The 26069-nt window shown below is 34.5% G+C and overlaps 13 protein-coding genes and 4 pseudogenes across 17 annotated transcripts, besides 4 other annotated features; 8 read left to right on the plus strand and 9 right to left on the minus strand.

Annotated features, from left to right (window-relative positions):
• Positions 1-15032: part of a mobile genetic element that runs on past the window's edge.
• TVAGG3_0028280 (protein of unknown function, DUF4106 family) lies at positions 184-879 on the plus strand (the record flags this gene model as incomplete). Its single annotated transcript, XM_051220351.1, has 1 exon — positions 184-879. One exon carries the CDS (start codon positions 184-186, stop codon positions 877-879), a length of 696 nt encoding a protein of 231 aa, XP_051105337.1.
• Positions 1264-1821, minus strand: TVAGG3_0028290 (organellar and viral DNA polymerase type B; the record flags this gene model as incomplete). Its single annotated transcript, XM_051220352.1, has 1 exon — positions 1264-1821. One exon carries the CDS (start codon positions 1819-1821, stop codon positions 1264-1266), a length of 558 nt encoding a protein of 185 aa, XP_051105338.1.
• On the minus strand, positions 2058-2208 carry TVAGG3_0028300 (annotated as a pseudogene). The gene has a single exon. A coding segment is annotated over exon 1 (151 nt).
• Positions 2910-3110, plus strand: TVAGG3_0028310 (uncharacterized protein; the record flags this gene model as incomplete). The annotated part of the gene is made up of 1 exon (XM_051220353.1): positions 2910-3110. The coding sequence occupies one exon, from the start codon at positions 2910-2912 to the stop codon at positions 3108-3110; it is 201 nt and encodes a 66-aa protein (XP_051105339.1).
• Positions 3140-3724, minus strand: TVAGG3_0028320 (uncharacterized protein; the record flags this gene model as incomplete). The annotated part of the gene is made up of 1 exon (XM_001293598.1): positions 3140-3724. The coding sequence occupies one exon, from the start codon at positions 3722-3724 to the stop codon at positions 3140-3142; it is 585 nt and encodes a 194-aa protein (XP_001293599.1).
• TVAGG3_0028330 (uncharacterized protein) lies at positions 4560-4856 on the plus strand (the record flags this gene model as incomplete). Its single annotated transcript, XM_051220354.1, has 1 exon — positions 4560-4856. One exon carries the CDS (start codon positions 4560-4562, stop codon positions 4854-4856), a length of 297 nt encoding a protein of 98 aa, XP_051105340.1.
• On the plus strand, positions 4879-5308 carry TVAGG3_0028340 (annotated as a pseudogene). Its single transcript has one exon. A coding segment is annotated over exon 1 (430 nt).
• TVAGG3_0028350 (MazG nucleotide pyrophosphohydrolase domain-containing protein) lies at positions 5496-6188 on the plus strand (the record flags this gene model as incomplete). The annotated part of the gene is made up of 1 exon (XM_051220355.1): positions 5496-6188. The coding sequence occupies one exon, from the start codon at positions 5496-5498 to the stop codon at positions 6186-6188; it is 693 nt and encodes a 230-aa protein (XP_051105341.1).
• TVAGG3_0028360 lies at positions 6237-6499 on the minus strand (annotated as a pseudogene). The gene has a single exon. A coding segment is annotated over exon 1 (263 nt).
• Positions 7750-8780, minus strand: TVAGG3_0028370 (annotated as a pseudogene). Its single transcript has one exon. A coding segment is annotated over exon 1 (1031 nt).
• Positions 9430-9585, minus strand: TVAGG3_0028380 (uncharacterized protein; the record flags this gene model as incomplete). The annotated part of the gene is made up of 1 exon (XM_051220356.1): positions 9430-9585. One exon carries the CDS (start codon positions 9583-9585, stop codon positions 9430-9432), a length of 156 nt encoding a protein of 51 aa, XP_051105342.1.
• TVAGG3_0028390 (uncharacterized protein) lies at positions 9605-10006 on the minus strand (the record flags this gene model as incomplete). Its single annotated transcript, XM_051220357.1, has 1 exon — positions 9605-10006. One exon carries the CDS (start codon positions 10004-10006, stop codon positions 9605-9607), a length of 402 nt encoding a protein of 133 aa, XP_051105343.1.
• TVAGG3_0028400 (uncharacterized protein) lies at positions 10646-10981 on the plus strand (the record flags this gene model as incomplete). The annotated part of the gene is made up of 1 exon (XM_051220358.1): positions 10646-10981. One exon carries the CDS (start codon positions 10646-10648, stop codon positions 10979-10981), a length of 336 nt encoding a protein of 111 aa, XP_051105344.1.
• On the minus strand, positions 13395-13757 carry TVAGG3_0028410 (uncharacterized protein; the record flags this gene model as incomplete). The annotated part of the gene is made up of 1 exon (XM_001319356.2): positions 13395-13757. One exon carries the CDS (start codon positions 13755-13757, stop codon positions 13395-13397), a length of 363 nt encoding a protein of 120 aa, XP_001319391.1.
• Positions 14934-15032: a terminal%2Cinverted (terminal inverted repeat of Maverick-3 transposon ID:TVAGG3_0028230).
• Position 15033: 1 nt separating this feature from the next.
• Positions 15034-18049: a mobile genetic element.
• Positions 18022-18049: a terminal%2Cinverted (terminal inverted repeat of MuDR-2/MuDR-2B_TvMULE3 transposon ID:TVAGG3_0028420).
• A 761-nt stretch (positions 18050-18810) lies between these two features.
• TVAGG3_0028430 (ankyrin repeat and SOCS box-containing protein 4 family) lies at positions 18811-19464 on the plus strand (the record flags this gene model as incomplete). The annotated part of the gene is made up of 1 exon (XM_001582049.1): positions 18811-19464. The coding sequence occupies one exon, from the start codon at positions 18811-18813 to the stop codon at positions 19462-19464; it is 654 nt and encodes a 217-aa protein (XP_001582099.1).
• Positions 19465-19875: 411 nt separating this feature from the next.
• Positions 19876-22968, minus strand: TVAGG3_0028440 (TOR signaling; the record flags this gene model as incomplete). Its single annotated transcript, XM_001582048.1, has 1 exon — positions 19876-22968. The coding sequence occupies one exon, from the start codon at positions 22966-22968 to the stop codon at positions 19876-19878; it is 3093 nt and encodes a 1030-aa protein (XP_001582098.1).
• Positions 22969-23003: 35 nt separating this feature from the next.
• Positions 23004-24028, plus strand: TVAGG3_0028450 (phosphatidate phosphatase protein; the record flags this gene model as incomplete). The annotated part of the gene is made up of 1 exon (XM_001582047.1): positions 23359-23769. One exon carries the CDS (start codon positions 23359-23361, stop codon positions 23767-23769), a length of 411 nt encoding a protein of 136 aa, XP_001582097.1.
• Between the last annotated feature and the right edge of the window lie 2041 nt (positions 24029-26069).

A 26069-nucleotide genomic window follows, 5' to 3' on the forward strand; every position in this document is an offset into this window, starting at 1 on the left:
AATATGTTAGAAAAAAAGTTTGCTGACATTGACAAGAAATTTGAGAATGTTTTAAACAAGAACAAGAGGAAGTTAGAAAATGCTCAGATAAAACCCATACATGACAAGTTCTTATTTGCTCAGAATGGTATAACAGGTCTAATCGCACCACCTGGGTCGGGTAAGACTTTCACTTATCTTAAAATGGCTGCACAACAACAAGAACTAGATGAGAAGAACCCATTCTATGAGTTAGTAGTCATTTGTAGTACTTCTGGTCAATTTGACCAAACCGTAAATTCGTTCAAAGATATTATAAAAAAGTCTAAGTTAGTATGTATAAAAGACTCTGAGTTGTTGGATTGGATAAAGAAGTACCAAAGAAGAGTTTTGAAGTACAATGCTATAAATGAGTATGTCAATTCTAAGTTTAAAGACCCAAATGAGGAAATGCAGAGAATATTAGAGAAGAAACACTTCAGAAACAAACAGAAAGAGATAGAATACATTTCGAAGAAATTGCAATCTTACGATTGGAAGACTTACCCTCACAGATGTCTTCTTATCTTAGATGACTTTGCTTCTCATCCTTTGTTAAAGAACAGAGAACAAGATATGTGTCGAATTCTTAAGAAGCTCAGACACTTTAACATCTCAGTTGTCATTTGTGTACAGACAGCAAAGAGTTTAAGTAAGGATGTAAAGAGAATACTTACTGATATCATACTTTTCCCTGGATTGTCCGAAGACGATTTCATGGAACTTATGAAAGAGTCCATGGCAGGTAAGTTTGACAGACATGAACTATGGGAGAAGTACAAAGTCATACAAGACCCTCATACTTCTTTCAGAATTCATATCTACGCGAACAAAGTTCAAATTGTAAAAAGTCAAGCTTGAAAAATAAAGAGTTCATCTACTCTACTTGTTTGAAGTTGTCAAAATACTCTGTTATTTTTCACGATTTTCATAGAGTTTTGGCTACCCCTGTAAAAGTCGGTCTAGAGAAATTTCATGAAATTTGGTCATTTTTTTCAGCAAAAATATATTTTAGGGTAGAAGGGTATATCTACCCCGTTTTCTACCCTCATTTCTACCCCAGTTATTTTATAAACGTTTTACATGGTAAACGTTATTTTTTAAATTTTGTGAAAACTCAACGGTTTGACACAAGCCCTAAAATATATTTTACTCAGAATTTTACTCAGAATTCAATAAAAATATATTTTATGGTAGAAGGGTATATCTACCCCGTTTTCTACCCTCATTTCTACCCCAGTTATTTTATAAGCGTTTTACATGGTAAACATTGTGAATTCGTGAAATTCTAAACAATTTCGTAGCTTCTATTTCTTCTGTCAGTACATCGAATGTTTTAACAATGCCGAAGGTTTCTTTATACTTCTTCTTGACATCTGAAAGAAGGAAATCGTCAGCTGTTGGATAGTTTTTGTTTAGAAATGTCAACATGTCCATTTTATCTTCTGCTGGTTTCTCTGCCTCCCTCTTTAAGTCAGCATAGTCGTTTCGCATACGTTCTATCTCTTTGACGGAGTAGTTATATTTCCTCATTGCTGCTTTACATTTAGAACATTGTGGGTTCATTTTTGCGTTATATTCTGAAACCTTACCTGCTAGTATGACTAAGGCGTCAATTGCTCTCTTTAACTCAAAAGTTGCGGGTTTTATCTGTTCATTCCATATCTTACCTCTTCTATCTTTATCTCTTATCTGCCATACACATTTTGCAACTAACGAAACAAAGTTGTCGTAGGTCTTAAACTCCCCAGATTTGTATATGTCAGAGATGTTCTTATATACCATGTCGCAATCTTTGTCCATGACTTTGTGGTTGCAATGAAATCCAAGGAATTCATAGTTAACCTTTCGTATGAACTTCTTTATTTCTACTGAGTCAGTTGCTTTGACTTCTATTTCATCGAATTCTGGAATAGTAAGCTTTTGTTGTTGGATTTCAGGCAATTTGGGTAAATGGTCAATAATATCCTGCATTTCATAAAGATACTGTTCATTTGTTTCATCTTTCGCACTACAGTCTAAAGTACTTGTTAAAAGTTCTTGCTTTATCTTCTGGATTTCTTTTTCGAAAGTATATGAAGAAGGAATGAAGCTTTTCATCTCTACTAACATTGAAGTTGGGTTCATGACTAACGAGTTTGGTGCTGTTGTTGCTAACATGTTCTTACAATAAAAATAAAAAATATTTTTTTAAAAAAACCAACTTTATTTTTTATTTCGGGAAAACTCATGACAAATTCAAGAGGGTAGAAAAGAGGTTAGAAAAGAGGTTATATCTAACCTTCTACCCTAAAATATATTTTTGCCGAATTCTGTATAAAACTCATGACAAATTCAAGAGGGTAGAAAAGAGGTTAGAAAAGAGGTTATATCTAACCTTCTACCCTAAAATATATTTTTTGGTGTAAAATTCAAATTGTAAAAAGTCAAGCTTGAAAAATCTAAGTGTTTAGTCTTAGTAAGATGGTAGCTTCTTAAAGAGAAGTACAATGAATTCAATTACGAGTACAATTGCAATGACAACTAAGGCAACTATTTTTGTCTTTTGCCAGCAAGGGTACTTCTTCTCTTCCAATGGTTCGGCAGAACTATACTCACTCATGAGAAATGCCAAAACGGTTTAATAGAAAAAGTGTTATTTTTTCATGTCCGAAGACTCGAAGGTGCAACACTTCCAAAATACCGACGAACTCAGAAGAGCAGCATGGCAGTATGTTCTTGACAACTTCTTTGAGTTCTCCAGGTACACCTTGGAAAATGCTGAAGAACTCCGACACAGAGAATTTGGAGAAATTGCACTCCAATACTACCTTGACAAACAAAGGGTAAACAAAGGGTAAACAAAGGGTAAAATAAGACTAAAAACTTAACGTTTAAAAAGTGACATTTTTATGAGCTCCGAGTCACCGAGAAAACTTGGTCAGATGTTAGCAGCTTACTTCCCTGAGGAGGATGGAAGCGTTACATACGTAAGGTTCAAAAACAACGAACCTGGAATTGCGTACCAAATTCGCAATTACATGACCATGGAAGAGTACGAAAGGTTTCTACAAGAGAAACCAGCTCTAAACAACTCAGAAAAGAAAGAGTAAAAAGTTTAACTCGTAATTGTTTATTTTTTTTACTTGTATGGGCAAGCTGCAAGAATGAAGTCGACTATCTCAGTCTTTGTCTTGACCAGTTGGACTGCTCTTGCGAGTACGTCTGTTTTGCGGTCTCCAGCTGGTGTCTGACCTTCGTAATTGCGCATGTTCTTGAGAGCTCCAACTGTAAATGGCTGTAGGATGAAGAGTCTCTCAGACTGCTTGAGGTAGTCTTCACGGTCACGAACCGAATCTGTGGTACGAGTCGAATCGGTCGATTTGAGGGAAGAGACTGAAAGCCTGTCGTCTTCCATAGGGGCTGTGGCATAATCTTTGCGTAAGCGGTTCAGACCTTCTTCGAACTCTTGGTCTCTCTTCGATTGAGATTGGAATTGGAATTGCTGGGGTGGAGCTTGCTGGAACATCCAAGGGTTGGGGAAGTAAGGCATAGGCTGAGGAGGGTAGTTCGGGAAGCCTTGTGGTGGGTAGTAACATTGAGGTGGAAATTGGTAGTAAATCGGAGGTACTTGCTGGAACTGAGGTTGCTGAGGAGACTGTTGTGGTTCTGCAGCTTTCGGTTCTTCTGGTTTGGGAATGGGCTCGGTTGGTGGTACGTCGGACATCTGTTTGTGGCTTAACCGTCGGACCACAACGATAAAAATCTCTGCTCCTAGCAGTACTGCTACTGACAGTAGCAGTACTTTTACTGACAGTAGCAGTACTTTTTCTGACAGTAGCAGTACTTTTACTGACAGTAGCAGTACTTTTTCTGACAGTAGCAGTACTTTTACTGACAGTAGCAGTACTTTTACTGACAGTAGCAGTACTTTTTCTGACAGTAGCAGTACTTTTACTGACAGTAGCAGTACTTTATCGTCGAAAACCCTCTCAAATTTTCCTTTTTACTGCTCCTAGCAGTACTGCTACTGACAGTAGCAGTACTTTTACTGACAGTAGCAGTACTTTTTCTGACAGTAGCAGTACTTTTACTGACAGTAGCAGTACTTTTTCTGACAGTAGCAGTACTTTTACTGACAGTAGCAATGGTCGAGGTCGAACCTACCGACGAGGCAATTTACCTAATTGAAATTAACGAGCTTGTTAAAGACTTCCTCAGGCAGAATGTAAAAGGCAAGCTTGTTAACTGTTGGATAACGGGAAGGGCTGCCTTGAATCTCGAGACTTCGACTGGAATTCCAATTCAAATACCAGACGGGACAGCCTACGACGACATAAAGCAAGCAAAGAAAGAAGCTCTTCTCAAGTTCTTTGCCAAGCGTCCTTGGATACAACTTCCAAACAGAGAGAACCCTTTCCCAAGAATGAGCCAAATTCTCAAGGGTCTCCTTCACTTCTCGGGTCAGCCGTTCTACATAACCTGTGAAGGCGACATCCAACCAGTTCAGTAAACCTTAACGTTTAACTTCACTTTTTTTATGTTTTAACTTCACTTTTTTTATGTTTTTACTCACACTCGTACTCAACAGGTTTGTGTACAACTATTTCAACTGTGAACCTTGTATTGACCGGTCTTCCTGCAAATGCAAGTTCGGTCAATACACAATTTATGGTGGCAAGAAGGACAGTGGGGAATGTTATTCTGACATCTGTTGTTGCGCTCGAGAGAGATTTGAAATTTCAGAGCCACCTCCCCCAAGAACTCCAACACCAACACTCAAGTTGCCAAAGACTCATGTGAAGAAGAAGCCTTCTGGTAAGTTTCTTATAGCCATATACATGGCACGCTTTGAGTAAAAACATTTTTTTCATTTTTTGAATGAAGCAAGTTAAATTCGTCCCACACCAATCTCAATGGACCGATGAAGAGTTTCAAGCCATGGTTGAAGACGTTGAGAACGACATAGACGGCGAACTTGAAGGAGCTCAAATCACAATTGCAACCAAAATTGCAGGAGTCAAGGAACAGATAGCTCCACTTAAAGCTACCAAAGCTACTCTTGACCTCATGGATAGTTACCGTTTAGATGTCAAGAGTGGAATAAGACATTTAAAATTAAAACTTCTAAACTACGAAGCTATACTCCAAAAGTTAGCAGAAATGAGAAGACTTTACCAGAGCTACTTACATGTAAGGGACTTACCTTCAAGCAATCCGACCAAAGATGAATTTTCTGACATTGTCCCAATTTTGTCCGAAAGTCAGCTCAGATGTTTCGAACTGCTCCCAACATATCCAGAATATGAACGTTTGCCTGAACTCTTCCGCAATCTCAAAAAACGTTTTTTGGTTCTCATGTTCCAAACTTTTATCGGAAGAGACAACAAACGTTCAGAAGAAGAACAAGATATTATTTTAAACTTGTTGTATGACTTAACCGTCATAACAAGCTTTTTGAAGTAAAACCGTCATTCTCAAACCACTTCATTTTTTCGATGTCCGAACAAGCACCGAAGCCGAACACAATGGCAGATGTCCTTTCAATGTTGCCAGACAAGCGCCCAGTTCAAATTCAAATTTTGAATTTGAAAGCTCATCTGACAAACACCGTTAAGACTCTCCAAAGTAGTCTTATGGAAGAGATGACCAAGCTCAAAGCCGATGTCCTCATGAACCAAGCTTCCAATGAGAAATGCCTGAATGATTTGACGGAAACCTTGCGCATTTACGCGAGAGAGAACCGAGACCTTGCCAGACTCATCTACCGTTTCTTCGAAGAGATAGACGCCATCTGGAAGGTACTCGGAAAGGACAGAACCTCCAACACCGTAATTCGTGAGTACCAAATTGAAGAAGGAATTTTCGAGGAAGAAGAGAAACACGAAGAAGAAGAGGAAGAAGAGAAACACAAAGAAGAGGAAGTTTGGGCAACCCTTGTTGCCGATGACACTTACGAAATTTCCCAACCCTACCCATATCAAATCCGCAACAAGGAGACAGGCAAGGTTCTTACCCCAGTCCTCAACAACTTGGGACACTTGAACCTTACCCTTCGGAATCGCGGTTCAATTTCCATGGGCAAGCTTGTCGCAATTCAATGGGTTCCAAATCCAGGCAAGAAGACGAAGGTCAGACACATTGACGGTGACAAGCTCAACAACCGTAAGGAGAACCTCGAGTGGTTCTAAGAGTAAAAAAATTTTATTTTAGGGGGAAACCCCAGTAAATTTAGGTGTTTATTTAGTTAAGTAGCTTAAATTAATGAGAATTTGGACAAGTAGTTCCTGACCCTGAATTGGACTCTTTCGTCATCCCAGTTGCGTAGGAGGTCGTCCCAGAGGAGTTGGTAGAATTGCCAATCCAAGGACGATTTGTCCTCCCAGGCATTGAGGATGTACTGCTCGTAGAGTTTCATGACCTCTGCCTTGCACCAGACACCCTCTCCCTTGGAACGTAAGGCTTCTTCGAAGTGCTCGAATGCGATTGGCTGCGTGACCATCTGAAATGACACTTTTTGTCCGTTTGGTCAATGTTTGTGTCTCGTGCCATAGTCGACGAAAATACAGACAAACAGGTTATATATGAGTTTGAGACCAAGAATGGTGTAACTCGACCTGTCCGATTCAAATTCGAATAAAAATTTTTTATTTCATGCAATGTTTAACTATTTCACCATCTTCTTTAACACCCCAGTACTTCCTTTTCGATATTACATGAACTTCGGTGAAAATTTTGTCCAATTTGAATTGACCCATCTTTTCACCGACCATGCCCATTTCAATGAGTTTGTTATAGCCTTCTTCGTTCGTCATGAGTGCGTCGATGTTCTCATAGTAAACCTTCACTTTGGATTTGACTTCGAGAAGAATTTGTTGTAGTTGTCAAGGACTGCCTTTGCGAACTGAGGGTAAGACCAATGTTCGACAATAGGTTTTAATGTGGTTACTAAGCCACTTTGACCTTGAGTGAATTCGTACTTCAAAACAAAAGGAGAAAACCTTTCAACAAAGTTGTCGACCTTCTCATAATGTTTACTCTTCATCTCTTGAGGTTTCTTTAATGGAATATCCCCATGTCGAATTCATAAGCAATTTGAGTGTCATTGCAAGTTTGGGGTTTGAAGCTTTCCTAATATCATACAGTTGTTGTATGACTTTTCCAACTGTATAGTTCCTTCCTGGGAACTCACCATCTTCGTTTGGAATTCCAGTCGGGATATATTGGACGAACCTCATGTACGCAGCGTTAAGGTCGACATAGTATATCTTTTCATCTGAGTCGAACTTGTCGCAACCAATGGTCCAGTTCGTGGAAATTCAAGTGAGTCTCTTATCTTCTGAGAAACTTCTCCTGTTATCTCATAAACATCGTCGAAGCAACCTGTTTCATATAAAACCTTCTGACCTAACTCAGATGCTCTCCAATACAATTTGACGTCAATTGGATGTCTCAATGGAAGTTTGTTTATAGCATCTTGAAGTTCTTGCAACCTCATTGGAAGTTCTTCTGGTTCAGGTTGGTATCCGAACAATCCAACTCCTTTTGGAACTGTGTACTTCTTTTGTACTAGAACTTTGTCTGGAACAACTTTTGGTCTTGCTAACAGTGAAAAGTTTGTTTCGTCTTTTGGTACAAAAGTTTCTGTCAGCTTGTCATCTGGAATTGGTTCCAACAAACCTTTCTCGAAAAGAATGTTAACAGCTCTGACAATGTTGCACTTGCCTTTTCCGAACAATGGGTTTGTAAGACTTTCGTTCAACATGAAGTGGTTGTGGACAATTACAATCTTCAACCATGGTAAGTCTTTGTCAACAACATAGTCGTCATGTGAAGAACCTTTCTCAGTCGGAATGTTGACTCGGATATTGACATTTGCCAACGGTGCAATTTTTGCCAATTGACCTCTGAGAATGTACCTTGTCTTCACACATGACTCAAGATACTTCATTTTCTCTTCTGAACAAGACCAGAGTTCCTGAGACATGTAAGAATACAAGGTTCATTGACAATTGTTTCAATTGAATTGTAAATTCCATACCTGTCAAGTCAATGTCAGACTTATTTATGAACGGGAAGTATCCAGCATGTTGTCTGACTGCTTGAGGGTTAGGTTGGTACCATTCAACTTTTACACTTGCAATTCCTTCAATTGCATTCAAAATGTCTGAGTCGGAGTCAACCATTTGTTCTCTCTTTGTAGTCTTGAAAGCGTCAAGAAGCATTGCAGCTGTTGTGACATTGCCATGCGCATAGTATATATGACCGTCCAAATCTGTTATGGTCAATCTGAGATTGTATCCTTTCTTATTTCCATCTTGAATTGCAGCAAGTACTCCCATGAAGCCTTCTTTGTTCTTTCCTTCGTCAAAGTTTACTGTAAAGGTTCGACCAGATGTAATTTGACTTCTAACTTCACGGTACTTTTCATATGCATATCTTGTTCTTTCCATGGGAGCATGTGCGTCTTCACCTTTTCCTTTTTTCCTTCTCAAAGGATGCAATTGTTCGTCATGTTTCCAGTAGAATCTGGCAAAGCCGTCGTGTCCTTCAACTTGAGGTTCACTAACATCGAAAGGCATGTTCATAAGACGTTCTTCTTCTAACCTCTCTAGTCTGTTTGGATAATTTGCGCGTGCTGTTTCTAAGTCCATTTCATAGCGAAGACCAGACAATTTGTCATAGACTTTTATGGGTCTTCCCTTCCTATATTTAAACTTCTTTGAAACTCTCCAACCATATCTTTCTAACTCTGCTTTTATTCTAGCAGACCTTCTATCCATTCTATACGGGGGCATTTTTATAAAAATAAAAAAATGTTTTTTTTCTTTACTTTACATAGCCACCTGCTACCAGAAGTCTTTGACGCCAACCCATACCAGCTAATGAAGGTTGACTTGGTTTAGTTTGGAAACTAAACTTTGGTTTTGGTTTATCTTCAGTTTTTGGTTTCTCTTCTTCTATCGGTTTTTCGTCACTTTTCGGTTCCTCTGACTTTACCTCACCTGCAGGAACAGTTGTGTCGTCAACATCTTCATAAATATCATATGCCATTTGTTTTTGTTTTCCTTTCAACTTTTTGTGTTTGTTGTAAAGTTTAGAATATTTCGACTCTAAGTCAATGAGATGTTCTATAATGAACTGTTGGTCAGTGAAGTAAACTTTTCCATCTGTTGTCTCGAAAGCTCCTTCAGACTTCAATATTTTATTTGTGAGAGTCTGTTTCTTTTTTGAGATACTTGCCGTTCCATTTCTATGAAAAGTGACTTTGTAGTTAGGGTTTGTATTTCCAGACCTGGCACTTTCTATTATTGAATTTTTCTCTTCATCTGTAAGTTCTTTGACAGGTTTTGACAATGGTTCTGAACTTTTTGTTTGTGGTGTCAAATCTACCGTTTCAACTTCTTCGGTCATTTCATCTCAGTAAAAATTTTAGTTTGTTTTGTTTTCAACTGGTTGTTTAGGTTTTTTAAGTCGGTCTAAAACTTCCTGAGGTATAGGAAGAACTTGACAAACACGTGGTTGTGTAACTGCTGGAAGCCGACAAATCCATCTTGAACCCATTTGTCTCAATGCTGTATTGTTCATTTCATCTCAGTAAAAAACTTTACATTCCCCACGTTTGAGGCGGTTGAGGTTGGTTATTGTTTACCCATTGTTGTGCATGGTTATATCCTCTGTTAAAGAATCTTTCACCTTGGTCCATATAGTGTCCTGCTTGGTTATAGTAGTCATTTGCTTTGTTATAATAGTTTCCTGCTTGTCTTCCTACATTGTCCATCCATCCTTGAACTTTTCCTCTTGTTTCAGGATTTGGAATAAGATTTGCTGCATCTCGTGCTACATCCCAACCTTTCTGTACAGTTTGTATAATAGGTTGTGCTTTCTCTTTAAGTATACCTAATGTACTCAAAATCTTCCTTCCAACTCCAAATACACCTCTGGCTATTGTTCCCACTGCGGGCAAAAATCTGGATGCAACTCCTGCTAATGCGCCAAATAAACCCATTTCTTATAGGGTAAAAATGACGAATCCAAACAAGGACCCCTATGTTTCTAAGGCACAAAGAAAGCACTCATGATAAAAATCTTTAGTTCAACACCAAATGCTTGGTTTATGGATATCTTGGAAAACATTCCGAGGTATAGAGAAGATGGACCACCATACTGGCTAATATTTGTCGGTCAAAACACAAGATACTGTGAAGCCATACCATTACAGTCCAAAAATATTTTAGATATCTTAGCAGCTTTGACAATATTCGTTGACAAATACCATCCAACAAAACTGACATCTGACTGTGAAAGTTCTTTCAAATCAGACGATATTAAAAACTATCTGCGTTCAAAAAATGTAAACCAATATTTCATTGTCGACCAAAACCATTCTGCTCTTGGTGTCATTGACAGTTGTATAAAAATCTTAAGAGACTTAAATCAACCACAAGGTGGTGAGGTAGATGAAATGTCATATGACGACAAATATAGACATTTCTCCATGGCAAAGATGAGACAAGTTTTAAATATTTACAATAGCCGTAAACAAAAAGGTTTGGGAAACCACTCCCCCGAAGAAATGAAAAACAACCCCGACTTAGAGAAAGACTATATATTTAATAGTTTAGTCAAAAGAGACAAACAAGAAAGAATGCCAGGCTTCAAACTTAAGAAAGGTGACAAAGTAAAAATAGAAATACCTAAACGCGACCCATATGAAAATACTATTGACTATGACAACAATGGGAACTCGACAGGTACTCACCTTCGTGTTCGTAAAAATAGAAGAAAGTATACAAGAGAATATTATGAAGTTTTAGGCAAACATGGCAAAATGTACAGACTGCAAGCAGAAGATAAAACTACTATTGTCAGACCTCGTTTCAAACTTGTCAAAGTTCAAGGTGGTATACTTTCAAAGACAGTTCCTAACAAATATAAGACAACTCCTGACGAATATGCTAAAGAAGTTGAAAATGACGACTAAGCAATTCTATACCATGCGTAAACTGTCATAAATGGCGGCATGTAATCTTTACTTTGTCCCGTTGTTTGTGTATATCCCGAAACGCGATGTGTATGGTTTCCTTCTCCCTGAGTGTCACTCCAGTAACAATTTATAGCAAACTTAACGTCGTCTTTAACATCATATCCTTTACCTTTTGTCATTCCTGACCAATCCCAATATCTATGCTTATGCCAACCTGCTTGAGATGTACTTAAATCTATGTAGTGACTGTGTGCAGGTAAATTTTCACCTGAAATCGTTTTACTTCCACCTGTTTCCTTTGAAGAGTTTGCACAATACAAAAACCTGTCGACTATTTGAGTCCAAGTTCCGAGACCAAGTACTACTTCTGGTCTGGTAGAGTTCATTGACGTATAAATAGAACCTATAGGATATACTGTTTGAAGTATTTCTGTCTTTAATGTTTGAAGCTCTGTTTTGTCTGCTTTTTTATATAACTTTTCTTCAAGTTCATTTACGTCAGAGATGCTATGTCTATGATATTTTTGTGGGTATGTTCCTTCTGTCCATGCTAAAATACGTTCTTTTGTTGCATCTACATATCCAGCTATCCATGTCGAGTCTGCTTTTGTATTCCTTAACTCTGTAACACCTTTCTCAAGCTCTTTCAACTGTTGTCCATCTTCCATTAAACCTCTGGTATGACTTGAAACCGTTTGTGTCAACATATCTACAGTTTCTTTGTCGGCTTTAAGGTCTAAACATCCTGAAACCCACCCTGTATTGGCTTTACCTTCTAAAATCTTCGATGTCCGTTCATGGTACCATTCAACCCTTTTTATAATTTCATTGTCTTTTTCATCCACATATTCCTTATCTGCCTTCTTCACTAACCCACTAGCCAGATATGCTAACTCATCGTCAACATACTCTTTGTCAGCTTTCTTTTCAACATCCTCTTTTGTTGCATATGTTGCATCTGCTCTGTCATGTTCTTCTTGAACTTTTTCAATGACATACTCTTTGTCAGCTTTGTTGTCAATATCTGCTTTCAAAAGAAGTTCATCTATAGGTTTCTCGTTTAAAGTTCTTTTTGTTGGATTTATACAACAGTATGGTTCTTGTTGTCTTGAAATAGAAACTCATCTGTCATTGGGTTTAATGTCAGTTTTAAGTTTCCTTCTTTCAATGACTCAGATATCTTAGAATAGTTTGAAAAGTTTGTTGTGTTCTTATTTAGAGCTTGCAAAATGAGTTGTCGGTTGTGTTGTATTTCTCTCATAGACGCTGTTTCTTTCGACATTTTTATTCTAGATAAAATATGCTTCCAATAGAAAAAGAAAATTCAAGAGTTGCTACAACTAAACCATTAGATGAACTTTTTACTAATGTCGGTCAAAAGTTTGAGACAGAGACCGTAAAGCATGAAGGCTATCGTTTTGACTACCCATTAAGATGGCTAAGAGACCCATCTGTCACAAAAGCTATTGGCTTTCGTAGAATGAAGTTTGTGTCTGTAGAAGATAAAAGTTTTCCATTTATTGTAAGGTTTCATATAGATTATATATCTGAAGGGAAACGAAAAATGTGGGAAGAAATTGAGCTAATACAAGTTGACCTTTCATCTTCTCTACAGACTGCGTTAAAAAATATAGAAGATAAAATAAATTCATGTTATGCAAAATATGCTGATGAATATGCAAATACCGAGAGCACACTTTATGTGAGAATTGTATATGACAAACAAAATTCACAAGTGTCATTTCAAATCTACGAAGACAATCCAAAGAAAGACGAACAAATATATACAGAATTCACTGCAATGTCATGGTATTATTTGCAAAGAATGTTAAATCAGAAAGTCGAACTTCCTTTAGCAAATATTTACAGTCGATATGCAAGAGATGAACCATATTTATTTAAAGATGTTTTCGACCAGATGCTATTATCGTTCATGCTTCATTTTCTGGTGCGCAAAACTCTTTTTTGCTTGGCAAATGACTTTTACGAAAAACCTACAAAGTTATACGAACCACCAAGTGGAAGTATTTCAGACTTTCAAGTATGGTTTACTACAGATGGAAGAAAAAGAATAATTCCATTATACCATGCGTTTTACTTAGAACTTAGTTTCATATACAACTACTATCGAACGGTAAAAATATAATTTTTTAATACGGTTGAGGTGTTGGATTTGGTTGCCAACTAGACTGTGGTGCAGGTTCAGGCTGTTGTATAACAGGAGCTTGTTCTTCTGGTTCAGGGTCTTTAGGTATAATACAACGAACTGACCTACTCTTTTACCAATATTTTTGACACCGTTCCAAATTCCTCTTCCGACGGTTTTTATTCCATTCCATATACCTCTTCCAACATTTCGAAAGAAGTTTCCTATCTTACTGAAGAAACCCATTTTACTATATGTAAAAATCTAATGTCCGCCTAGTCTCTTACGTTTCCTGTTGAGTTCCATAGCATTCTTTAACTGGAGCTCATACATTCTGTTTCTCCTCTGGTAGAAAACATATTCTGGGTCAACTCCTGTGTTCGCGTCATCTGCATAAAGTTGTTTATATCCCACTTCAGGGTTTGTATAAAACTCTTTCCATCTCATATTTGCATACCATGGTGGCAAACCTAACGCAGCGTCATTTGACATGGCAGTTTGCATTTGTACATCTGTTGGCACTTGACCATAGTTTGCCATTGCAGTTTGTATTCTAACTTCATTTGGAATATTCTCTGGGTTTGGTTGTCCAGGTTGCTGTGCATTCGCTAAGTTCTGTGCGTCCATTTAATATTAGATAAAAATATCTCTTACGAGTACATATGCTGAACATTTGCTGGTATTGGTTCATCTTCATATTCTCTGTACTTTCTGCCACGTCAAATAAGTAAATGACACAATGGAAAAAACCTAAAACAAGTAGTCCTATTTCAAACCACATTTACTTACTAGTAAAATTTCTTTGTTATGACACTTTCTCCAGTTTATAGGACCTCTCTCATATTCTATCTTGTCATATCTAAACTCATAGTCATGTATGTCCTCTAACCATCTCATGACACTTTCCAAACCACTTTTATCGGATGTAAAGTAAAAGCATGGATGGTTATGTAAAACGTCTAAAGTTTCTAAAGAGTCTCTCAAAGTCCAGTCTACTTGGTATTGAAAATCCATGTGTTATAGAACGGCGGGTCCACTATAAAGAAAACATTTTCCTTGTCTTTATATTTTTCATACAACTCTGTCCAATGACATCTCACAAACTCTATACCCTCAATATATTTTTCTATGTTCTCTTTGAAAACATTTGTATAGTTAAGATATAAAACTTTTGACATAAGTGTTTCAATGTCATGAACTCTTATAGCACCACTATATAATAGTCTAGCAGATATACTATCCCAGTCAATATACTCTGCCTTTTTCAAAACCTCTCTGACAGTATTTTTCTTATCTAATGGTATACGTTCCATCTTACCTATAGGTATCTTTTCTTTTAACTCTTTCAATATTTTGTTTGTGTCTGGTATATGTTTGAGACGGTTCATATAGTTGTCGAAGTCATTGCATATAATCTTTGAGTCAGGAAATATTGTATGGCACAAATGAGATATATAGAAACTTCCACCGAACAAGTCTACAAATGTTAGACCATTCGGTAGTTTCTTAAGTTCTCTCAATAGAATATCTTTACATCTACTCTTATTTCCAAAGAAGGGTAACGGTGGTTTTGTAAAATTCATTTTATATATATAATAAAAATGTTTTTTCCTGAAAAGTGACAGAAAAGTGACAAAACATGTACGAAGAAGTCTTGAAAATTCAAGAGGGTAGAAAAGAGGTTAGAAAAGAGGTTATATCTAACTTCTACCCTAAACATTATTTTTGTCTGATTTTACGAAGAAGTCTTGACAAAACATGAAAACATATATAATTTGTGAAAAGCTCCTGGAAGACCCGTATATAAGAACTTCATTTATACTAAACATCTTCGGGGCTAGAGGGCACGAAGTGCCTGGAAGCCCCACTGCCTTTTTTTTTTTTTTTTTTTTTTTTTTTTTTTTTTTTTTTTTCTTTGAAATCCTCCAAAAATTCTTCGAAATGTTCTAAAATATAATCTGGAGAATTATAACAAAATTCATTAATTTCTAACATATACGTATCTAACAATTCATTTGGAATTTCAAACGATCTTAAATATGTAATTGAATTTTGTATCTTCTCATTTATTTGAGAAAGTTTTTCTTCAGCATTTTCCAATAAAAATCTTAATGGATTCAAATTGGCTTCTTGATTCTGAACAAAATTTAATACTTGGTATAAACGTGATTGAACTTCTCTTTTCAATTTTGTTTTATAATCTGTCAATCGAGGCTCGCGAATTCTAATTGAAGGAATAAAACCTGTTTGAAGTAAATCGTTTTTAATACGATAAAAGTAATTGGGTGCAACTTCTTCTAAAAGATTTTTGACAAAAACATCAATTCTTTGATTTTTAACGCAGCCAAAATCGTGATATTTTATCTTTTTAAATAAAGATTCAGAAACGTTATTCACAACGGTTAATTCATTTGGTCTGGCAGCGGCTATCCACTGTTGTTTATGAATGTCCCACTGACGTGTAAAGTATTGATTAAATTCCAATTGATCTTGAATTTTATCAATAATGTGCTCTTTATACATTTTTGCAGCATCTTCTTCTGTGCAATCACGATAATAACATAAAATGTTCATAAATTTTTCGACTTCTGATCTAATCTCTCCATCATTTATCTTTGAGAGATTCTTTTTAAGTGCGCGTATTACATGTAGCGCGCACCAAAAGATATTGCACTCCGGAAATGAATTCCTAATCCCGTTGAAAATGTTTAGTGCACAGTCAGACATGATAAATTCAGGTTCTGTGTGAGTTGTTTCAAAATATTTACTTAAGCAAAAAGAAATATTTTCACTATTATCTGGATATATTATAAAATAACACAAAGGGATAGAATGAGTATTAGCAAATTTGGTAGCTAATACATAAAAAGGAAATCCATGAATAATTAATTTAAACGTAGAGTCTAAGTGATAAATTGGTGGTTTTTCATGAATTTGAGAGATCATATCATTATCAGAGTAAATAAAAACCAATTTGTCTGGAAAATCAGTATCTTCACCTTGAATGTCAAAATAAATAAGGTCATCATGTTGATCTTCCCATTGATTAACATAGTTTTGTAAAGATTGAAATTGATTTAAAGATATGTCTGGTAAAGATCTCATAAGATCTTTTTGTTGTAAATAATATTTCAATTGATTGATTGCAGTTTGTTTCATAGTCATGTGAATACAAGTATGATCTTTAGGTATTTCAAGCGTTTTGTTGACTTCTTGTGTTGCATTAAGTGGACTTCCGTGATTCATGAGAAATTTTTTAATCCAAGCACGGTAAGTACCACTTGTAGGTGTATTTTTATGTTGTGGTGGTGGTCCTGAGTGAATATGAGTTAAGTTTGCAGATTTAAAAATGTAATTGTCGAAATTTTTAATAAATTTAAAGCCTGCTGGGCAGCCTTCGTATTCGCATCGGTGGTAGATTAATACTCCTGTTCCAATTGATAGTTTTTGTGGGTCTTTGACAAATCTTATGTTACCATGCAGCTCTGCAGCTATAACAAAACGAGAATATTCTAAATATCCTATGGCTTGATCAACCTCGCATGGAGGATCGGGTGGAGGATGTTGCATTGAGCAGCAAAAAGGAAAAATAAAATTGAAAACTCACATTGAAAAAATAACGGTTTAATAGAAAATATTTTTTTTCTTCTGAAAAAGAATTATCTTTGAGTATCTAAATTGGGATAAAGGATATAGAATAGATAACTAGTACTTAATATATGATACATGTACACGAAATGGAAGAATGTGTACTAAAAGAAAGAGAAATTTTAGCTTAATATTTTACATACGAATCAATTATCTTTGGTTAAAAGGTAGAATTGTTGGCTATGATGTACTGATTCATGATCAGTACATCATAGCCAACAATTCCTTATACAAAATTCAAAAACTTGGGTGCAATCAGTTCTGATTGCACCCAAGTTTTTGAACTTTCTTGAGGGAATGGAAGAGTAAGAGGTATACATTATGAATATATACCTCTTACCCTTCCATTCCCTCTGACAGCGGGAAACTTTGTCTGAATGTTAAACTATTCAGACAAAGTTTCCCGCTGTCAGCGAAAGAATTGTTCCATCTGGTGCATAGAGTGTGAATCTATGCACCAAATGGAGCAAGTCCCTCGCGAAATTGCCAAAACTTGCGTCGCATTTCAAAGATTGTGACCCAAATTTTGGCGATTTCTAGTAGAGATGGAGTATTTTGAGTCACTGACCTATATGCAGTGGCTCAAAGGGCTCCATCTCTACTTTGAAGCAAGGAAACTTTCCTCGAAATTTTGATAATTTGAAGAAAGTTTTCAAGCAATTAACAAAGGATTACTCGCTATGAGGTAAAAATTCTAGATTTTCACCTCATAGCGAGAGCTTCCCTTTCATTGCTTGAAAACTTTCCCCAGCTTCAAAATTGGGGAAAGGGCTGTAAAGTCGACTTCGATACCAGCAGGTACCAGAGTATTTAAAAGAGAAGCCCTCGTACGAGTTTCTATGAAGACCTTCTCATTCAAGAAGATCTGAATAGAAAATCGTACGAGGGCATTGGAAACTCGCGTCTGGTACATGTTGGTACCAGAGTGTTTGAGATTTGAAGACTCTGGTACTAACATGTACCAGAATTTATGATGAATTTAAGATGGACCATTATAAAATGGTAGCGGTTTGTTTCAAAAAATTTTAGATGAGATTTGCATAGATATAGATTATATGATTTATACATATGAAAAATAATATATAAAAATATAATTTTGAGATAATTATGTAAATAATATTTTAAATATTTGAATTTGAGGTATAATTTTATAGTAAAATATATTATAAAGAGTATTTATATAAATATTGTAAAATAATATAAGTAATAAAAATTGAGACCCTTCCCTGTTTTTGATGTTTTGTCACTTTTTCGGTAATTCTTATTGTTTCACATTATCATCTGTATAATGAACGCCAAAATCATCTGCATAGCATAAATAACAAAAGAAAAAGCTAATGACTTATTTACACCTTTTTTTCTGCTTTTGTCAAATTTTGAACTCACCAATGTTAGCTAATTCTGATTATCCAAATAAATACTTTGAATTGCGAAGTATCTATCAGTGCTATGTCGATTCATATAATGCATTGTTTCGGCTGCAAACGGAAAATGAAGAAGAATTAAAGTCGATTTACAAAATAATCAAAACACAATTGATTGATTCAAAGAAATACCTCCCAAAATATATTGTGGAAAATATTTTTGACATGATTCTATATAATAATCGATATACAAAATCATATTTATTTCTTGCCAAACTCATAATTGATGATTATCATGTCAACGAGGTCAACAATGTTGAACTACTTTCAAACTACCTATTTTATAAAGAATATGGAATTAAATTATACAAGTCTACTGTTTTCGAAGAAATAGAAAATCTGGATATTCATCAAGAAAATACAATTTACAGAGCTATTATGAATAATGACCTCGAAATGTTCATCCAATTCACCGAAAGAGTGGATTTGATAAAAATCAAAAACTTAAAAGTTTTTTATATCCAGATTCTTACATAGGATATTCATTTCTTGAATTATGCTGTTACCATGGAGCAATTGATTGTTTCAGATTATTAAGATCGAAATTCAACTCAGAAATTACTCAAACATGTCTAGAACTTTCATTTTTAGGAAGAAACCAAGAGATCATGAATGAATGTTTGAAATATCAAAAGCCAAACAATAAATGCATGAGATATGCAATTATTTCACACAACATTGATTTTGTTACATTCTTGATGAATAATTACAATATAGAGATCGATTTATTTCATTGCAAATTGTATAATAATCTTGAATCATTTTTTGTTTATTTCGATCAAACTAATGATATTAACACTTGTTTTATTAATTCAGTGATGTTTAATATTCCATCTCTTTGTAAATATTTCCTTTCACAAGGTGCAAGTATCAATGCAAAAGATGAATATGGTGCAACAGCTCTTCATCAAGCTGCACGATTTAATTGTATAGAAATAGCTGAATTCCTTATTTCAAGTGGTTTAAATGTCAATGAAAAAAATGCATACGAAGAAACCTCTCTTCATTATGCAGCACGTTTTAATAGTAAAGAGGTTGCTGAACTTCTTATTTTAAAAAGTGTAAATGTCAATGAAAAATGTAATAGTGGAGAAACTGCTCTTCATTGTGCAGCAGAAAATAATTGTAAAGAAACAGCTGAACTTCTTATTTTAAATGGTGCAAATATCAATGAAAAAAGTAATAATGGAGAAACTCCTCTTGATACTGCTAAAGAAAATAGTCATATAGAAACTATCGAACTTCTTATTTCACATGGATGAGAAATTATGTTTCTATATATGATGCTTTTCTATCTCCTTTTAATAATTTCGAAGATAAATTCAGAAATAATAAAAGAAGACTATTTTTTTATAACAAATAATAGACAAAAGGGAAATTTACTATTACTTGAAGACAGCGAATAGTAGGTTTTGTTTCTGTCTTCCTTCAAATTATTCATAAAAACAACTGCAATATTAGCGTTATATTAATTCTCAATACTCCATTTTCTCTAATTAAGAATAAATATTATTTCCGATAATTTCGCTAAAACTAGTATCAATTTCTTAAATCCAATCAGCATTGTATGTTCAATTTAATACATAAACTTAATAAAAACTTTCTTAGTTATATATGAATAATATATAAGAATAAAATTTATAACAAAATAATAAATAAAACAAATAAAATTATTAATTAAAAGTAACAATATCAGTATTATCAAGTAAAGCAGCTGCGAATAATCTCTTTGGATGGAATGCTATATCAGTGACTGGATGTAACTTTGCAGATCCGAACAGAACAGATGTAGAAGTTGACAAGAAAACGTGATTTTCGTCTTCCAAGTCGAAAAATGTAACTCCTCTGTTTGTTCCAACTGCACAAACTCTTGCACTCGGATGGCAAGCGTATGAAGTAGTTATCAAAGGAAAATCACTGTTATTAAGAATCATTGACTTAAAGGTTTCGGGCTTTCTTATATCAACAACGTTAATTGAACCAGATTTTCCAACAACAACTAAATCTAAATTGCATCCACATAAATCAGAGCCAAAAGTATTTTGTACTTGCAATGAAAAATATGAATCGCAAAGTGATGATCTTCTATCATATAACTCAATTGTTTCTTCACCAGAAACTAAAACAGAATCTCTCAAATCATCGCAAACACTGAAATTCAAAATAGTCTGGTTGTTTCTTGGAATTACAGTGTTGTAATACTTCTCAGTAATCAAATCAAACAACTTGATTTGGTTCATTTTTTCTCCTAAAACACCCAATAAACTACTTACACTTGAGCATTTCATCATTGATATTGTTGTTGATATTTCTGTGTCGAAAGCAGTTGCGATCTTGAACTGTCCGCCTCCATTTGGAATCCTTAATCCATAGACTTTTCCTTTGGAATCTCCAGCCAAAACGATATCACTCAATGGACAATCAATTGCTGTAATTGCGTTTTGAGTAAATCTCGCGTTTTGTGGCTTCTGAGTTGTTGTTAAATGAACACTTGTGAAGCTTCCTGACTTCATTCCCATGAACAAATATGATTCCGACACGAAGATGTTTGAGGAAACATTCTGTATTGGATCAAGAGTTGAATTAGTTTTTCGAATGTTTTGATTGAATTTTATGTTCTTTTCCAAATTCATTTTCGGGGAACATTCGAACAATTTTTTGTTTGGATTTAATGTATCTATTGATTTTCCAAGGAATTTTGTTATGTAATGGTCATACATCGATGATTCCGGTACTTGATTCACGTTTTCCATGAATTTTTGTGCCATGTTTGATACCAAACAAAATGGATCATTCATCAAATATTTTATATCACTTTGTATTCCTTTGATTAGATCTGTTCTGTTCTGTTTAACAGACAATTCGTACAAAGGAACAAAAGTACAGATCAGCTGCGATCTAACGATGATGGAAATGTCGTTAATCATCGAATGACAGATATTATAAATTTTGTGTTCAAATCTCCATTTCAAAAATGAAGGAAGACACAAAAGTGCTGCACTTCTCACGTTTGGAGAATCATTCTTCGTGCACTCGTCAACGAAATTAAATATTGTTGACGAGATGTGGTCAAGAATGAAAGGACCAATGCTAGAAATGAAAAGAAGTGTCCAAACAGCTTGATCTTCTCCCATTTTGATCATTCTGTCAATGTATTCTCTCCATGGGAATCTGATGATGTTTATGATGCGACGCTTCCACTCTTCATGGTTATCCAGCTGTTTGAAGAACCGGAAATTGATTGCAATGATAATTATGGCAGAAAGTGAAGTCAACGGTTCTAAAGTGAAGTCAAGTAAATTTGATTTCATGAAAACTGTGTCAAGAGTTGTAGAAAAGTTCTTTCTGCATTGTGGAGCGTAGCAAAGGCTTTTCGCTATGATGAAAAGCAAGTATGGGTCGTTTTTACGCTCAGAAAGAAGTTTTCTCATTGGTTCAATTAATGGAAAGAGCCAAGCAGCGTCTAGAGCTTCCTGGGAGCCATCCATGAAGTTTGCAAGGAATTTGCAACCGTCTTTCCAATGATCTTGCGAAAGAAGAACGTGATTCATCACTGATAAATATGGATAAAAGTCAACAATCGAGGAATTGCACTCTAAAAGAAGGTTTAGAGTCTGCATGTTCTGGGAAAGAAAGTTGTTGAGCTTAAAGTTCTGGTTCTGCTGTCTGAACCGGTATAATGCTTCATCTAATTGTAATGAGAAACTTTGCCATTGAGGATTGTCCCGTAAATCAGGTAAAGGTGGATAAGACATGGGATGGATGTTGAAAAAGTCTAAAATCTTCTGCGCCATGATAAATCCACAAATACATCTTGAAACAAAAGCATCTGTCATGAAATACTTGATAAACTGTGATCTCTTGAGGACTTTACAGGCCATGGATTCAATATATCCGCGTAAAATTTGATCAATTGTTTGGATTAATTCAGGACTTGCTTGGCTGAGATCGTCTATGTGTATAGGTTGTAGAGGACCGGACTTAAAGCAGAAATAATGGGACGAATGCCACAGCAAGGCCATCTTTCCTGGAGAATTCAAACAAGATGAAAATAAATCTGCTGGTAAGCCTGGTGATCTTGGGTTTCTTTCTGTAGGACTTGATGAAAAGAATGCATAGAAGTTGGTTTTAACTGTTTGATTTGTAAGATTATGTATATATTTTTGATAAATACTTCCTGCGAAGTCGCAATCGATTATATGAATACCAAAAGCTGCTGTTTTGTCTATAATATCGTCAAATGGTATTTCTGAAAGTAATTCTGAAGGAGTTCCTTGTTCGGGAATTGTATCATGAGAATTATCGGCAACAAATTGAAAACATTGTCTCTGTTCATGAACTTGTAAGTATGAGTTACCTATTTTTTTGTTATAAAATGTCAATAAATTTTTAATTTGGTCAAAATCGCAATTTATTGAAAGACTTGTATGGCGATATGCTTCTTTTCCATATGCTAGTTCTATATTACTTTCTAAAGTTTTTGTATCTTCTTCAGTTCCTGGTGTAATTTTTGTCCAAAAGTAAGTGGGATCGTCGAGATGAGGTGCTTTTAGTTGTAATGGTTGTGGAGGAAGATATAGTAATATGAGGTGGTGAGTCGTTGATGTGAATGTATCAAAAATAACATTTTCCGGTTTATAATCTCTCGGAAAATCGAAAATTGATAGAGAAGAATGTGACCAATCTGAAAACAATGGGTAGCAGGTCATATCTTCCCTATGTATTATATAATCACTTACTTTATTTGGAGGATTTTGCTCCTCCATAAACTTTTTTTTATAAATTTTTTTCTGAATATGAAGTTTTTACTTCAGCAATTTGATTTTGTAAATTTAATTGCTGCTTGTTCGTCCTACATTCTATGGCAATGGTCAATGACTGTACCTACTATGCCTATTTATGTCCCACCAAATGATTCATCCGTATTATATCCAATAATTCAATCGGAAATCTTTCCCCGAAAATCGTTAGAGTACTTTATTTTCTTAGGATCAGCTGCTTTGTTCATTTGTTTTTCAGTTATCAACATTTTCTTTCCGAACATTATCAGAGATTTTAGATTTTTCACATTGCTATGGACATTTATTACATCAGTATCTACAACATCAATCATTACTTGCCTAGCAAAAAGCTATGTTGGCTGGCCAAGGCCAACAATGAGAACAAAGTGTGGCCCAGAAGCAAACTACACGACATGTCGTTTAAATGGTACCAAAAGAGATAAGGAATTTATATCTTGGCCATCAGCTCATGCAACAGAAGCTGGATCTGCAGGTGTTTTTGTTGCATTTTTTGTTCAAGAAGTGTTCGTTGACAAGAACTTACTGATATCATTTGCATCTGCTGTCTTGTTTTTAGGATTTGGAGTCTACGTTGGTGGCTCTCGAATCAAAGATTTTAAACATCATCCTGATGATGTAACAGCCGGACTCTTAATTGGTGCAGGGGTATCCTACTTCATTTGGACAAACATGAAAAAGAAAATATTTACAGTCGAAAAGAAACCAATCGAGTTTGCTCCTGAAGCAAACGAAATGCGCGATGTAGAACAATTCGATGAATCATAGATAAATAAAGTAGTTATATTAGTGTTATAATTTATCCGTATTTCCAATTAATTTTTTTAAAATTTAAGAAATTTTACGATTGGATTCTTGAAACTATAATGATTATATTAACATGATGGTATTTGATATATCATTAAGTGTAAAATGATCACTCGGATATTTTACTTTAATATATTAACAAGTTTTCAATTTTGATCTTTTTCATTGATATTTATACCATGTGAAATAAGAATTTCAGCAATTTCTTTTTTGTTTCTTTCTATTGCAATATGAAGAGCGGTTTTTCCATCATCATCTTTTTCATTGATATTTGCACCATGTGAAATAAGGAGTTCGATTGTTTCTTTACTATAATTATATGTTGCAAAATGAAGAGGGATTTTTCCATATTTATTTTTTTCATTGATTATTGCACCGTGTGAAATAAGAACTTTGACAGTTTCCTCCTTAAGGATACCCTTACATTGCGTAGTTAGAAAGAGAATATGATATTGTCATGATTGCTAAAGTTTTAGGCTCCAGAAATGAATATACATCAAACTGAAACAATTGATAAATTGAATGAACTTTTGAGAGGTTCTCAAATAAAAAAAATTATCTAATTTTTTACAATATTACTATTATTTTATCCACATATGTATATATAGTAATTTGAGAAAACTTTTAGGAAAAAATAAGTTTAAATAAAAATCTGAATTTTACTTGTTGTGGATTGTTATTAATTGACACTCCAGACGTATTACTAATAGTTATGCGTATGCAATTAAAGTATTTCTGATGGACAAAATTGGTGAGATTTATATCAGATAATTCATTTCTACTATTAAGTTATTCATTTATGAGTTTGCACTTATTTCGCACTAAATAAATAACTATTAAAAATTGTTTTAATTGAATTGACACCATATAATAGAGTGAATTTTGTTTGATCAAACAACAATAGATGATAGATATAAAGCCAAGAAACTTGCTATTAATATGCTCTACTTGCTATTTCAATGTATAGTATGATATTTTCTAAATGTTTCGTTCAGATAACTTAGATATATTAGTCAAATTTGAAATTTTAATAGCACATATATTAAAAATAATTATTATTCATAAAAGATTAATGAAATAGTAAAAAAATCAATCAAATTATAAAAATACAAACATTTAGAAGAATTCTTATTATCCTTCAAAAGTCAGTATTTCTGCTGTAATTTTCTACAACATTGTAGTTATTGCACTTTGTCTATGGATTTGTATATATGTTATATATAAATTATATATCTAAACTGCCCATAAGTGCAATTTTTATATAAATTGTTTATTTCTTTAACAATTTCATATATGAATTATGCTTTTTTAAGCGTAATCAAAGCTGTGTTCTTAATGTGCATGGATATATCAAGAAAAATGTCGAAAAAAAAATGTGAATTCACAAATTCACTGAATTTTCACCGTTTTTTTGAATTTTGCTACAGCACTAATATTAAATAATACTAAAATCTTCTGTCTTTGTAAAAGAATAAATTCTGACAAAAAGTGCTCGTTTAAATTTAATGATCATCTGTATGACTAATGTGTAAAAAGTGTTTATGACCAAAAAAGGTTACATGCTTAGTCTATTTTTCTGACAGGATACTCTAGATTTACATGATCTCTATTTCATATCTCCGTTTTTAGATTCTTCGACAGATTTTATGATAGAAAACCAAGATTAACAAATTTCCGGCATGTTAATGAAGAAATCTGCAGCTACCCTCAATATTATTTCAATAATCAGTATCGTTTCTCTTACAATTTATTTTTTTCTCAATAATTTAACAAGAAATAACAATACACACTTGGTTTTACGTATAAAAGCTAAGTGTCGAACTTAATCAACTTTACTTACTTAGCAAATGAATATTTTGTGGTTGCGAGTTCTGAATGCTGAAGTTTTAGATTTCTCTATAAATGATATCATTGCACTTACAATGTTGTTCCAGCCTATCGCATAAATCATAGAAAATCCAAAAAAAAAATAATATAAAGAAAATTCATGTCATGAAGTTCAAAAAATACCGTGTAACATTAAAATTTGTTGTGCATAATACATTTTAGCTATTATTGATTTTTTTTAATTTTCGAGAAATTGAATGGTGAGTCCGATAGAGAAATTTTTAAAAATCCTAGTCCCTCATAGAAGTAATTTCCCTCGTCTCCCATACTTCCAAATATATGCATATGACATAAACTTTTATGCATTACACAAATGGCCAATAATATCTATAGAGTAAAAAATTAGAATTTAATTTTTTTATATGATAGTTATA

The sequence above is a fragment of the Trichomonas vaginalis genome, chromosome IV (genome assembly GCF_026262505.1).
Source record: "Trichomonas vaginalis G3 chromosome IV, whole genome shotgun sequence".
In the NCBI taxonomy this organism is placed as follows: Eukaryota; Parabasalia; order Trichomonadida; family Trichomonadidae; genus Trichomonas; species Trichomonas vaginalis.